This window comes from Onychomys torridus, chromosome 1 (assembly GCF_903995425.1).
Source record: "Onychomys torridus chromosome 1, mOncTor1.1, whole genome shotgun sequence".
NCBI classification, from domain to species: Eukaryota; Metazoa; Chordata; class Mammalia; order Rodentia; family Cricetidae; genus Onychomys; species Onychomys torridus.
In genome coordinates, this window is record NC_050443.1 from 10,462,276 (window position 1) to 10,476,972 (window position 14,697).

Below are 14,697 nucleotides of genomic sequence, written 5' to 3' on the forward strand. Positions count from 1 at the left end.
GCTGTCCCTGGGGTGGGGGGTCACACCTGCCCACGCCAGGCGAGGCCAGGCGAGCTGGTGGCCACCAGACACCCGGACGGATGGCCCCACCCTCCCCTGTGGACCCTGCAACAACACCCCGCCTCTCAGGCCACCTGAGGTCCCCAATGGGGCAGCCTGAGGCCCGAGCCTGGGGACAGGAAGCCCCAGGCCTGGCTGCCTTGAAAGCCTCTTTCAACCTGGGCCTCCTCCCGCCGCCACCGGCTCCTCCTGCGGAATAATATTTGGGCTGTTGGCCGGGGGGCGGGGGCCAGATCCGGAGGCCGCCGGGGAGAAGCCAGAAACCGCAGGGCTTCCTGCCTCGGGCCGGCGACCCCCAGCCCCGGGGGGAGGGCCGGGGCCCGGGGAGACTGAGGGCCTTTCTCTCGGCCCCAGTTGTTTTTTCCAGGAACCGGGAGGAATTCCCCAGGACAGCCAGGCTGGAGGGACCGCTGTCAACTGGGAGCCAGCAAGGCAGGGGGCGGGGGACGACATGCAGCCCGGGCAAGGCGGGACGGCGACAGAAATAGAGGGACCCGCCTGCCAGGCGGCAGGTAGAGGCGGAAACTCTGAACCCGGAGAGGGAGGGAGGCCAGAGAAGAAGGGAGCCAAGGGGGGTGGCCAGCAAGAGTGCGGGTGACAGAGAATGACGGCGTGGACCTAGCTCAGTAGGTGAGTGTTTGCCCAGCTTGTTCTAGGCGCTGGGTCCCTTCCCCAGCACCACCGAATACACCAGAATAAATCAGTATTAACCAGGTGTGCACGCCTGGAATCCTGGCACGTGGAAGGCAGTTTCAGCACCCCAGACTAGAGTATGAGACCCCTATTCAAAAATAAGGAAAAATATGAAGCCGCAGGGCTCCAGGTGTGTGTGTGTGTGTGTGTGTGTGTGTGTGTGTGTGTGTGTCTGCAAAGTGGGGGTGGGGCGATGGCCTTGGTCACTTGCAAAGCCACCTCCCCTCTGGCTCCACTGCTGCGGGGGCTGCTATCTATGAACAAACTGTCCTTGGGGTCAGGGACAGCAAAGAGCCAAAGGTCACATGGCTGCTTTACCCAGCCCTTCCCCCACAGAGGTCACCAGCTCTCTGGCAAGATCACAGGGGAACACAAACTGAGGTGTTTGAGCCCCACAGGGTCCACCAAGGAAAAGAGACACTCAGACCGAAAAGGTGCCTTTTTAATGGTCAGACGCAGCCAGTATCCCAAGTCCCAGGCAAGAACTTGACCTCTGTAAGACCCCACCCACACCCATACCAGCCCTTTCTCACAGCCAGGGTGGGGATGAACTTCAGAGAAAAATCACAGGGTCTCCTCATCTCTACCCTTCACCCAACCCCCACCAAGGAGATGTGATGACAGGCCTGTGGTGACCATCATGGTGCCTAACAGTGTGCCGGAGATGTCACCTTGCCAATGTGGTGGCCCTCCATGCATCCAGTGTGTCAAAAAAAGACATCGTATGATATGGTGGCCAACTTGGCATCTCTTGTACCGAGAAGTCTGCCAAAAAAAAAAAAAAAAAAAAAAAAGTGATCCCAGGAGACAGTGAGCCAAAGAAGATGTGACTGCCACATGCTCAAAAGATCAAGATGTCCATCACAGCATCCGAAGGGCCAAACAAGATGTCACCCAACATCACGACTCCATGGATCAGCCAATGGCTTCACTCAGTCTGGCGGCTTTCCCAGTACACCCGGCATAGCTACCTTCTCGATACCGCCACCCCGGGCCCACCAGGGAGTCCATGGCTGTTACCACAGTAGCCGATGGGTCATCACAGTTATAGAGCAAATAAGATGTTAATCAATGGGACAAGCAAAGTGTGACCAGAAGGACCAGGGCCCAAGAACCTGGTGTCCGTCACAGCTAACCCCCATCACCATGTTCCCAATTACCGCGCTAGGATGCATTAAGCAGAGAGCGGGAATAGAGGCTCTGGAAGTAGACCCCTGGATCCCCACTCTCAGCCCCGTAGCCCCCAAACCCCATGTCCAGTTTGGAAGGGGCTGGTGTCTGTTCTGACATCAGGTTGTTGATAGAGAAAGGGTGGTTGAAGTTGTAGGGGGCGTCCAACTTCAGTTCCCCTGGGAGCTCCAGGCCAGTGAAATAGGGTGTGGAGGAGGAAGAAGGAGAGGCGCAGTCCAGACCCCCCACATCTTCCCCACTCTGGGCCTCGGGCTCACAAGACGTAGGCTGGGGCTGAGCCTGGGAGGTGACGACCGGGGCGGCTGGAGTCGTGGCCGAGGGGGCCGACCCCGCCGCACCGCTCCTGGTGGTAGATGCAGCAGCTCCGTTTCCCTTCTTGACTTTCTCCTCCAGCTTGAAGCGTTTCTGCCGACGAAGGTAGCAGCCGTTCTCAAACATGTTCCCGGAGCTGGGGTGCAGGGCCCAGTAGGAGCCTTTGCCCGGCTTGTCCGGGGAGCGCGCCACCTTGACGAAGCAGTCGTTGAAGGAGAGCGAGTGGCGGATGGAGTTCTGCCAGCGCTGCTGGTTCTCCCGGTAGTATGGGAAGAGGTCCATGATCCACTGGTAGATCTCGCTCAGCGTCAGCATCTTGCCTGGCGCCTGCTGGATGGCCATGGTGATGAGAGAGATGTAGGAATACGGCGGCTTGGCGTGCGCCAGCGGCCGCCGGTACCCCTTCGCCATCTCCTTTCCGTGGACCAGCCCAGGCCCTGGGGCGCCGCCGTACCCGGAAGAATTGCTTCCACGGTTGCCACCAGCACCCAGGCCTGGGAAGGCGGGCCCCAGGGGCGCTGTGGGGGCTGGCGGTGCCAGGGGTCCTGTAGGTAGTGGGGAGGTCTGAAGCCCTCCTGGAGGGTAGGGAGAGCTGAGAGGGTTCAAGGTCATGTAGGAGTTGAGAGGGGCCATGGTAGGCACGGGAGTCACCGGAGAGTACACCTGCGATGAAGGAAACAGAGATCCATCATCGGTGGACAGCTTCACACAGCCCTAACCAGCCTCAAACTCACTCTGCAACCAAGGAGGGCTTTGAATTCCTCATCCTCCTGGCTCCACCTTCCGATTGCTGGGAACACAGGTGCGGGCCATCGTGCCCAGCTCACCTGCCCCGTCTTGCCTTGCCTGCGAGTCCCCTCCATCATTACCTCTCTCTGGAGGTAGCTGCCTCCCAAATCATGACCCCCGTTTGCACTTCAGGGTTGTACCCACTAAACTATACATTCAAGGTCAAGTTTGAACTCGGTTTTTGAAGTGTAGGTGGTCTGAAATACCCTGGGGGGGTCGCTGAAACTTTTCAGGTATCCACCAGGTCAAGGCCATTTTCCTGTTTTATGTTTGTGACTTAGAGACACAGCTCTCACTGGGTAGACCAGGCTGGCTTCGAACTTAGAGAGATCCATCTGCCTCTGCCTCCCGTGCGCCACCACACCTGGCTAAGCCCGCTCAAGTCCATTTTCAAAATCACAGTGAAGTATCAGTTCTACCCAGCTCAGTGGTACAGGCCCATCATCCCAGCTACCTGGGAGGCTAATGATCCCAAATTTAGGGCCAGAGAGACTTCTAGAACAGCCTGGACAACTTACTGGGATATTGTCTCAAAATAAACAATAAAAAGAAGGGCTGGGGATGTGGCTCAGTGGTAGAGCAGTGGTAGAGCCCCTGCCTAGAATCCCCCAGTGAGAGGCTGGGGTGTGGCTCAGTGGTAGAGCCCCTGCCTAGAATCCCCCAGTGAGGGGCTGGGGTGTGACTCAGTGGTAGAGCCCCTGCCTAGAATCCCCCAGTGAGGGGCTGGGGTGTGGCTCAATGGTAGAACACCTGCTCAGAATCCCCCAGTGAGAGGCTGGGTGTGGCTCAGTGGTAGATCTCCTGCCTAGAATCCCCAGTGAGGGGCTGGGGTGTGGCTCAGTGGTAGAGCCCCTGCCTAGAATCCCCCAGTGAGGGGCTGGGGGTGTGGCTCAGTGGTAGAGCCCCTGCCTAGAATCCCCAGTGAGGGGCTGGGGTGTGGCTCAGTGGTAGAGCCCCTGCCTAGAATCCCCAGTGAGGGGCTGGGGTGTGCTTCAGTGGTAGACTGCTTACCTAGCATATAGGAGGACCTGGATTCACTGTCTAGTAAATCAAAAAAGAAAACTTTTGTCCACCTTTTCTACCCTCTTTCATACGAGTGTATAATGAGCTTTTCATTGATCTGTGACATCTGCTCTTGCAATAGACCAAAGGTCTAGAATGTACTCTTACATCTTGCCAGCTGTGCGGTACAGGTAGAAGATAGTGTCTCTCTTCCTACTAAATTTTATCTGTTTATTTATCTTTGAGACAGTACCTCACTGTGTAGCTGGCCCTGTGTAGCTTACTATTCTTCTTAACAGTATCTGAAACCCCTTAGTTACACTAACACATGATTATTATTTTAAACTAAATTAGGGCTGGGTGGTGGTGTGGGTGGTGCATGCCTTTAATCCCAGCACTTGGGAGGCAGAGGCAGGCAGATCTCTGTGAGTTCAACGCCATTCTGGTCTACAGAGTGAGTTCCAGGACACCCAGGGCTACACAGAGAAACCCTGTCACAAACAAACAAACAAACAAACAAACAACTAAATTAAATTAAAGGCCAGCAAATGGCTCAGTGGGTAAAGACACCTGCCCCCAAGCCTAACAGCACAAGTTCGATCCTTAGGACCCACATGGTGGAAAGAGAGAGCTGATTCCTGAAAGTTGTCCTCTGACCTCCACATATGTACCATGACATTTGTGTGGTCATATGTATACACACACACACACACATACACACACACACACACACACACACACACACAAATAAATAAGTGTAAATAAATACAGTTTTAAAACTACATTCATGCATATTTTTAAATTTTAATTTTTTTTTTTTTTTTTTTTTTTTGAGCTGAGGGTCAAACCTAGGGCTTTGTGTTTGCTAGGCAAGTGCTCTACCACTGGGCTAAATCCCCAACACAATTTTAATGTTTTTTAAAATTTCAGTTTTTATCACTGGACATACTCCAGATCTATAGAAACTGGAACAGGCCTGGTAGCACAGGCCCGCGATCCTAGCAAGTGGAGGAGGGGCAGGAGGCTATCTAGCAAAAGACTCTGAAAAACAAAACCAGGAAATTGTTTGAGGTCTTCAGTATCTATCTATCTGCCTGTCTGTCTATCTATCTATCTATCTATCTATCTATTTTATTTACTTTTTCCCCCCAGTTTTTCGAGACAGGGTTTCTCTGTGTAGCTTTGGTGCCTGTACTGGAACTCACTCTGTAAACCAGGCTGGCCTCGAACTCACAGCGATCTGCCTGCCTCTGCCTCCCAAGTGCTGGGATTACAGGCGTGCGCCACCACCACCGAGATTACTGGTTTTGTTTTTGAGACAAGGTTTTTCTGTGTCTCCCTGGCTGACTTGGACCTCACTCTGCAGACCAGGCAGGCTGGCCTTGAACTCACAGAGATTCACCTGTCTCTGCCTCCCGAGTGCTGGGATTAAAGGCGTGCACCCTGCTCCTTCAACTATTTTTTAATAGCGTAAAGAAGTTTGAGGGCTGCAGAGAGGGCTCAGCAGTTAAGAGCAAGTCCTGCTCTTCCTGAGGACTGGAGTTCAGTTCCCAGTACCCACACTGGGGGCCTCATAACTGCCTATAATTCTAGCCCTAGGGGATCTGACACCTCTAGCCTTGAGCACTTGCTCTCAAGGGCGCATAACCACACACATATACACACTAAAAATTATCTTTCAAACATAGTAATAGGTTTTAAATGTCTCCTTGTTGAGCACGGTGGTACCTGACTTTAATCCCAGCACTCAGGAGGCCAATCTGGTCTACACAGCAACTATCAGATTAGCCAGGGCTTCATACTGAGAGACCACTTCAAAAAAGAAAAAAAAAAAAAAAAAAAGAGAGAGAGAGAGAGATCCTGGGGTTGGGGATTTAGCTCAGTGGTAGAGTGCTTGCCTAGCAAGCACAAGGCCCTGGGTTCGGTCCTCAGCTCTGGGGAAAAAAGAAAAAAAAGGTCCTGAGCACAGTAAAATTGAGAAATCAATCAAAATTAGCCAACTCAGCTGAAAATTGATTTCAGTGGTTTTCCATTTTTTCTTGGTTTTTTTTTTTTAATTTTTTTTATTTTATTTTACGTATGATTGCTTTGCTTGCTTGTATGGATATATATCACATGAGTGCCTAGTGGCCAAGGAGACCAGAGAGGGTGTCAGATCTCCATTTCCTGAAAGTAGTCTCCTCTCCAACTTGTGTGTATGTGTGCAGGACACACACACACACACACACACACACACACACACACACAAACACAGAAACATTCACTCATGTGCAAACACACAGAAACACACATGCACGCACAAACACACATGCACTCTCACACACTCATGCACAAACACACTCATGCATGTGCAAACACTTCTACTTAAATAAATGAAATAAAATTTAAAGAATTTGAAAAAAATTTACAAATGCACCCCATTTTCAGAAATGTTCACATAGGGGAACATGTGCCCTTAGCTCAGTGAGATAAGGTACACACTGGTGTGTTTTCCAGAATCACAGGCAGTCTCACAGTGGTGGCTCACACCTAGGATGCTGGCGCTCGAAGCCAAGGCAGGAGGATCAAGGTGCACTGAAGAAAAATCTGGGTTATATATTGAAATGCTTTTTCTGATAATAAAGCAGTATTTGTGGGTTTTTGTTTGTTTGTTGTTGTTCAGCTAGTCTAGAGGTTTCTGCTGGTTCCTTTTTTGAAGGCAGGGTCTTGCTCTGTCTGCAGCCCCTGCTGCCCTCTAACTCAGCCTCCCTGGTGCTGGGATCACAGGTGGGTCCCGCCATACCCAGCTTTAACAGGTATTTGTTCACCATCCACACTGTGCCAGGAACTGACCCAAGCATTTCACAATATTGTCTCTAATCCTTACAAACATATGTGAATGTGTGCTATTATTACTGTGATATCATCATGTTCTATGGTTGGTGCAGAGACTTGAATCCCAGAATCACACATAATAGACAGGGGCTCCACCACTGAGCCACACCCCCAGCCCCTCACTGGGGGAGTCTAGGCAGGGGCTCTGCCACTGAGCCACACCCCCAGCCCCTCACTGGGGGATTCTAGGCAGGGGCTCTACCACTGAGCCACACCCCAGCCCCTCACTGGGAGATTCTAGGCAGGGACTCTACCACTGAGCCACACCCCAGCCCCTCACTGGGGGATTCTAGGCAGGGGCTCTACCACTGAGCCTCACCCCAGCCCCTCACTGGGGGATTCTAGGCAGGGGCTCTACCACTGAGCCACACCCCAGCCCCTCACTGGGGGAGTCTAGGCAGGGGCTCTACCACTGAGCCACACCCCAGCCCCTCACTGGGGGATTCTAGGCAGGGGCTCTACCACTGAGCCACACCCCAGCCCCTCACTGGGGGAGTCTAGGCAGGGGCTCTACCACTGAGCCACACCCCAGCCCCTCACTGGGGGAGTCTAGGCAGGGGCCCCACCTCTGAGCTACATCTTAACTCCTCACTAGGGGATTCTATACAGAGGCTGTACCACTGAGCTAACACTCCTTGCTTAAGAGTTGCTTTGATGCCCATTTTAAGGCTGCGTCAACTATGGCCCAGAGAAGTTGTCAGTGGGTGAGGGCCACACAGAAAGGAAGAGGAAGAATTTTGGTAGTCTAGAACCTAGGCCTGACTGGTGTCCTGGACCGTGCCATGAAAGCTGCAGCCAGGTCAGTCGGAAGTGTCCACCCTTGTGGAGCCGACATGGGACCTCATGGCCGTGGAAGGGACCTTAGACTCGGTGTTGATTGAGTGGAAACCACCGGGTTTCTGGTTCTCTGACACCATGAGCACTAGCTGGACTCGAGGTCCAAAGAACAAAGGGACCTGTCAGAACAGCTTAGGGAGTCAGGGACAGGCGCCGAGTCCCTGTGGCTTCCTCCTCTGGCCTCTCCAGATAGCTCTTTTCTCCCTCCCTCCTTCCTCCCTTTGACAAGAGTGTCATGTAGCCCAGGCTAGCCTTGAACTAACCTAGAGTAACCTCGAACTGCTGACTCCTCCTCTGCCTCTACCACCCAAGAGCTGGTTGACATGCTGGGGCTGTGTGCACACCCGGCAAACACTTGAGCAGCCGTGCTACAGCCCCAGCTTCTTTCTTGTTCTCATTCTATGTAGGTATCTGTGTGTGGGTATGTGCAAGCGGGTGTGGGGCCTGGGGGAGGCCAGAAAAGGCTTTCAGATCCCTTGGATCGGGAGTTACAGGCAGTTGTGAGCTGCCTAATGTGGATGCTGGGAATCGAACTCAGGTCCTCTGCAGGAGCGGTACGGCACTCTTCACTGTTGAACCAGTTTCTGTTTTCAGCCCCCAGAGGAAGCTCTTGCTCAATAGACAAGGGTAGCCTCGAAGCCCTGAGCCTCCTGCCCCCACTTCCCAAATGCCGACTTTACAGGCATTCCCACCATGGCACAGGGCTCTCTTACAACCTTTACCCCTTCCTCCCTCTCGCTCTTTCTGACATAGGAGCTTGCTATGCAGCCCTGGCTGCCTTCGGCTGTGTGGCAATTCTCCTGCCTCCCCCTCCTTAGTGCGGGGGATTAAAGGTGTTTACCAGCACCCCTGACCCTGCAGGGGCCATTTCCACCCCCAGTGAGTGTTCCTCCAGGTCCGTCCCAGAAGCTCGCACCCCTTCCTTCGCGTCCGTCTCCCCATCCTTCTCTTCCCTTTCCCGCCCAGCGCCTGTCACTCACCACCTCATCTCTTGCCTCAGTCTCCCCTCCTTGCCCCTCCCTTCTCCCACTTGCCCTGTGTGCAGTATACATAGCTTGGTAATTCTCCTCTGCATCACCACCCCTCTCCAGGAGCCTGTTTCCCTACCCTCCTCCACGCTCTGGTCCTCCCGCCCCGGTTGGCTGCTTCTGCCCCTCCCCTTGGAAGGGAAAAAGTGATGGCCTCAGGGGGACCCAGAGTCTCTTCACCCCTTCATACCTCACTCTACTTCTCCAACCCTGGGACATCAGGGCCTTCCTTTTCTGGCTCCCCACCCACCCGGAAGTCCTTCTTGAGGTCTGACCTCAAGCACTCCAGCTGCTCTAATCCACCCTGGGCTTTCCCACGCCCCATAGCTGGGATGAACCCCTGATGTCCGGGTCTGAACCGGATCTCCCCCACTCAGGGTGCGGCTGAGAGTGGGGGGAAGCCCTCAGGGGACCTGCATCCCCACCTGGGAGGCTTCAATTTCTCCCTTTTCATTTCCTTATTGTTTCTGAAGAAGGGTGTGCTAGGCAGCAGAAAGGAAGCCTGGGGACACTTCCAATTCCAGACCCAACCTGAGGACCCCAGCACCCTGCACAGTGCCCCACTGCTCATTTCTAAAATGGGGGCAGGGGGAGCTGATGCATAAGAGCCTAAGGTCCCATGGGTTCCAACCTGAGGACCCCAACACCCTGCACAGTGCCCTACTGCTCATCTCTAAAATGGGGGCAGGGGGAGCTGATGCATAAGAGCCTAAGGTCCCATGGGTTCCAACCTGAGGACTCCAGCACCCTGCACAGTGCCCTACTACTCATCTCTAAAATGGGGGCAGGGGGAGCTGATGCGTAAGAGCCTAAGGTCCCACGGGTTCACTCCAGGATGCCACAGAGCAGGACACAAGATATCAACTTCATTACCCGCCCCCAGAAGCCATTAGTTGGGGGGCGGGGTCTTGCTTGTTCTTAGTCCCATTGGAATGCAGCCCACCATTGTTCTCAAGAGCAAGGAGAGAGGTGGGCTTTCCTGCTGAGAAGTGGCAGGTGCTGCCGAAAGCCAGTGCCATGTGGTGCCTGGCTGCAGAAGGGGGTTGGGGGGGCCTTCAACGGTAGCTCCAAACCATCCAGTCTCTCTCTCCTTATTTTAACTCTTCCAAAATTACATCTAGGCTGGCGCGCACGCACCTAACTCCCCTTCCCCTAGGGTCTCATTCTGTAGGTCAAGCTGGCCTGGAACTTGTCATCTTCCTGCTCAGCTTCCCAAGTGCTAGCTTTACACACACGCAGAACCATAACTGGTCTGTCGATTTCTGTCAGTCTCCACATTCACTGTCTCCTCAACTGGGTGGGTAGCATTCACACACTACCCCCAAACTTCAGCCTCTCCTCCCTAGGACCCCCCCCCCCCAGGACTAACTTATTTTGGCTGTATCCCCAGGACCAATTTGGAATTGACTCTTAAACCCAGTGCTCCAACTCCCATCTACCCGAAAGCCTCCACGTAACACCTTGGCCTCTGCCTTTCCCATAATATCACCAACACCTCCGGGCCCCCTCCCTTTCCACCTCCCCACACTCCCAATCCCTTCCCTGTCAGCTCTGCCTCCCCCCCCCTCCACCTCCCCAGACCTAGGACAGGCCCCTCCCGGGCGCCTGGCCAAGTCCGAGCCCCATAACCCCTGGGGATCCAGGAGTCCAACCCCACAACTTGGAAATACTGAGCCTAGCCGCCTCCCTCCACTACTGAATCTTGACTCTGTTGGTGAGCCCGGCCCTCCAATCTCACACGTCCACCCTCAGTCTCCTAGGTCAGGAATCCATGGGTCCAGAAGCCCCCGTCCTCCTCCTCCCCACCCTCACAATACGGACTACAGGGGCAGCGAACAAAGCACGGGGCCCTTGCAACAGGACAAACGGGGCTTAGACGTGAAGCGGGACTTTCTGTTTGTCAGGGTGAAGGAATTAAGGTAAATCTAGCAATGGCTAGACTGTGCACTGTCTGAAGGGAGTCCCTGCTGAGGATCACGGTAAGGATGTGGGGTGAAGACTGACTTCTACCACACAGGTGTGGATGCCCATATGTCGTCTTTTGATCTCCCAAGGCTGACGTCATCCGAGGGCCAGGCTACCTAAGCCACCTGTTATATATAGTACGGTCCTCAAAAGGACCCCGCTTCCCCCAGTTCCGGCCCCTACCTTAGCTCTCCAGCTGATCTTCATCCCCGAACCCCAATTCTGATCCCAAACGCCCAAAGCTCCCCCATCCCGTCCTTCACCCTGAACTTGCACCACAGACTTCCCTTAGTGGGAGCTCCCACCCCGTCCTCTCTACTTTGGACCTCGTTTCTTGAGGTCCTCCAGTTCTAACGCCCTATCCCAGAGCTCCGATTCATTTGAGGCAGGGTCTCAACGCCTTTCAAGTGTGGCCTCAAGGTTTTCTTGCTAACTTTTCCTTCGTCTGGGAAGCAGACCGCCGCCTGGACCTGCTGGTCTAAATCGCTCTCCCAAGTCTTGTCCCCCTGTCCCCGACTCCCACCCCTGGTGTTTGTGCCCCCAGGTCTTTGGCTCTCACCTGGGCCCACACCCCCGCCCCTGTTTGCATCTAAGCCCGCAGCTCCGCACCTGCCCCCCATTTCCCGCTCCGCCATCCCCGAGGACACACCTCGCCCGCCTCCGGGTAGTAGCTCCACTCGGCCAGGTCATGGGCCTCCATCTTCACCGAGCCCAGCATCCCCCGGGCCTGCGCCCCTCACGCCCAGGCTGCGGCCCCCCGGGGGGGAACCGAGCGCTTCGGTCACTCGGCAGGCACGGGCCCCGAGCTCCGAACGGAGGCGCGCAGCCCGGGAGTCCCGCTGGCCCGGGCGCCTTGGGAGGCAGTCACTTTTTATAGCCGGGACACCCCCGCCCTGGCCCGCCCCGGGCTCCCCTCCCAGCTCCCCTAGGGCGGCGCGCTCGGACTGGGGCGCCCCCTGCGGGATCGCAGGGAGACAAACCTTAGGCACCCGGAGCCTCGGTCCCGGCACCTGGGAGCTAGCGATGGTTGAAGAGTGGGGGGAGCTACCAGGGGAGGAGTGCAGGACCACACACTGCACACGCGGGGGCTGGGAAGTCTTTCCGCCTCGAGGTGTTTCATCATCTCCACCTAAGACAGGGAAACGCCAGAGCCCCTCATGTCCTCCACGAAGGAGAGGAGGCTGACAGCGTTCAGGACTCCATCGGTCCGTGTGTGACACCGTAACTATCCCGCAGAGATTCTTGAAACCACATTCCCATTGGACAGACGGGAAGACTGAAGCTTTCCACGACTGCAAATGCTGCAAGCTGCGTATACGGGGTCAGGGCCAGCGGTGGAAAGGCTCAGGCCTTCTGCCCAGACCCCATTAAGGCACCAGATCTCCTCCAAGACCCGGGAGCTCTGCTCACAGCACTCTCCAGTCTAACGTCAGCCTGCCGTCTAGGGAGGTGGGGCCCTCCGGGGACTCCATTTCCCAGAAGCCTCCGTCCTCATTTCCGTCCGGCGCCTGCGCGCCACGGACTACATTTCCCAAAAGGCATGGCGCTCGAGGGCCGGAAATGGAGGCCGCCCCGGTGGACGCCCGGGGAGGACGGACGGCTGCCGACGCGGCACGCCGTAGGGGCGGGGACGGGCCGCGGTGCGGGACTCCATTTCCCGGCGGCCCTGCTAGTGCAGCGCCTGCGCTGTGTTACGGCGGCGGGCGGAAGATGGCGGCGGCGGCAGCGTCTGTGGAGAGGCGCTGCTGAGGGGGCGCGAGGGGGACGGAGGCCGGAGCCGCGGTGAGCGGGTGGCGGCCTGAGGGCCTGGGGCGAGGGGAGGAGGGGCGCCGATGAGGCCGGGGCGCGAGCGGCGGGGCGGGCCTCGGGGAGGGCGGGGAGCAGCGGGGTCGCGGGCCCTTGCTGCTGCTGCTTCCCCACCCCCGGCTTAGGACCCTGGCTTGGCCACCGAGTTCCCCGCGGCCAAAGTTCCAAGGCGGCCCCCGCAGGAGTCTGCCCCGCGGACCTCCTCCGCCACGGCTCACCTGCGCCCAGCACGCAGCTGCAACCGACCCCTCGCTGCCCCGGAACGGCCATGTGCCTGCCGCCTCGGGGCCTTCTTCGCACAGGCTTCCCCCCCATCCCCGCGCTCGCGGAACGTGCTGCTGTCCGTCGGGAGCGCTGTCCAACTCCCTCTCCTCCTTGGGGTTGGGGGGCTCGGCACCCCGCGTCACTTCCCCGCGAGCCCCCGTTTCCCGCCCTCCCCCGGGGCCTCCTGCTGAAGGCTCTCATAGGTCCCCGGTGCTTGCCCCCCTCTTGCCGTGTGGCCGCATTTGTTGTTGGGGTTTTACGTGTGAGTTGTCTGTCTGAGCACGTCTCTGCCCCTGCAGAGAGGGTGTGTCTCAGTCAGCGCGCCTCCTTCCAGCTCAGCTCCCGCCACGCACGGGAGTTGCTCAGTTGATGTTCGTTGAATGAATGGAAAGAAAGAAAACACACACACACACACACACACACACTCGGAGGAGATCCACTCTTAAGGGTAACAGAGGAGTTGTTGTACTTCCTGGTGGGAGGAGCGAGTTCACTGCCGTGCACACAGCGAGGGAGGGGGAGTCAGATAATGTGTTAACGTTTCAGATCGCCAGACTGCAAACACCCCAGCTATTCTAAAATCGGAAGCCTGGCTGAAATCAGTAACTACATTTACATAAGAAAACGATTTGCAGCTGTAGAGAAAAAAAAAGCAAGGAGGAAAATAGACTGACCTCCAGCATTTATTAAGAGGAAAAACATTGAAATAGAAAATAGTATATGGCTGGGTGGCGGTGGCGCACGCCTTTAATCCCAGCACTCGGGAAGCAGAGCCTGGAGGATCTCTGTGAGTTGGAGGCCAGCCTGGTCTCCTCCAAAGCAAGTTCCAGGAAAGGCGCAAAGCTGCACAGAGAAACCCTGTCTCGAAAAAACAAACAAAACACACAACAACAACAACCAAAAAAGAACCAAACAAACAAAACAAAAAACAAAAAAAGAAAAGTTTGTTTACAAGTTGGCAGTCAGCCCTTTGTATCCAGAATCCAGCTGACCATATGTAGACTTTTTGTTTTTAAACATTAGCCCTTAAACGATACAATGTAACAACCTTTACATAGTATTTATATTGCCTTAGGTATGTTAAGTCATCTGGAGATGATTTAAACCAGGCTTGATGGTACAGACCTGTAATTTCAGCTACTAAAGAGACTGAGGCAGGAGGTTCACAAAGTTCTAGTCCTTGCCAGGACTGCAGAATGAGTTTACTGCCAGCCCGGGCAACTTAGTGAGATCCTCTCTCAAAGTCCTAACAGCAAAAAGGACTGGGGATGTAGCTCAGTGGTAGAGGACTGGCCTGGCATGCAGGGGCCCTGGGTTCCATCTCTACCCAGCCAGAGAGAGAGTTTTTAAAAAATGTGCCAGAGGGTGTGTAGGTTTCATATGAACACTGCTGTTTTGTTTGTGGCAAGGTCTCCTGGCCCAGGCTGACTTCCCAACTCACTATGTATGGAGGATGCCCTTGAATTTTATACCGCTGGGTATATGCTGCTGGGGATGGAGCCTGGGGCTTTGTGAATGTTAAACAACTGAGTACCACCTGAGCTCTGCCCCTAGCCCCTACAGTACTGTGTTGTTGTTGTTGCTGGCTTGTTTTTTTGTTTTGTTTTGCTTTTTGTTTTTGAGTGGGATTAAAAGGCTGTGCAAGGAGGTCTGGCCAAACAGTGCTGTTTTAAATAAGGGACTGAATTTTGTTTTTCTTTGATTGATTTTTCTGAGACAGGATTTCTCTGTGTAACAGTCCTGGCTGTCCTGGAACTGGCTCTGTAGACCATGCTGGCTAGGAACTCACAGAGATATATCTGCCTCTACCTCCCAAGTGCTGGGATTAAAGGCGTGCACCACCAACCGGCCAGAGACTGAATTTTGATATGAAGGG

General features: G+C 55.1%; 2 protein-coding genes across 2 annotated transcripts in view; one reads left to right on the forward strand and one right to left on the reverse strand.

Moving 5' to 3' along the window:
• Positions 1-1,917: 1,917 nt before the first annotated feature.
• Positions 1,918-11,469, reverse strand: Foxa3 (forkhead box A3). Its single transcript, XM_036183279.1, has 2 exons — positions 11,401-11,469; positions 1,918-2,919 (listed from the first exon to the last, which is right to left on the reverse strand). The coding sequence occupies exons 1-2, from the start codon at positions 11,467-11,469 to the stop codon at positions 1,918-1,920; spliced, it is 1,071 nt and encodes a 356-aa protein (XP_036039172.1).
• A 950-nt stretch (positions 11,470-12,419) lies between these two features.
• The window catches only part of Sympk (symplekin), a 32,786-nt gene continuing 30,508 nt past the window's right edge, over positions 12,420-14,697 (forward strand). The window contains exon 1 of the mRNA XM_036182577.1: positions 12,420-12,533. The gene's annotated coding sequence lies outside the window, so the exon portion shown is untranslated. The remainder of the gene's footprint in view (positions 12,534-14,697) is intronic.

Excerpts from the sequence above, each read along its gene's own strand:
- Foxa3 (XM_036183279.1), bottom strand. The coding sequence starts at position 11,469 with ATGCTGGGCTCGGTGAAGATGGAGGCCCATGACCTGGCCGAGTGGAGC. Across the intron at positions 2,920-11,400 it reads ACTACCCGGAGGCGGGCGAG|GTGTACTCTCCGGTGACTCC; the intron begins GTGTGTCCTCGG and ends CCTTCATCGCAG.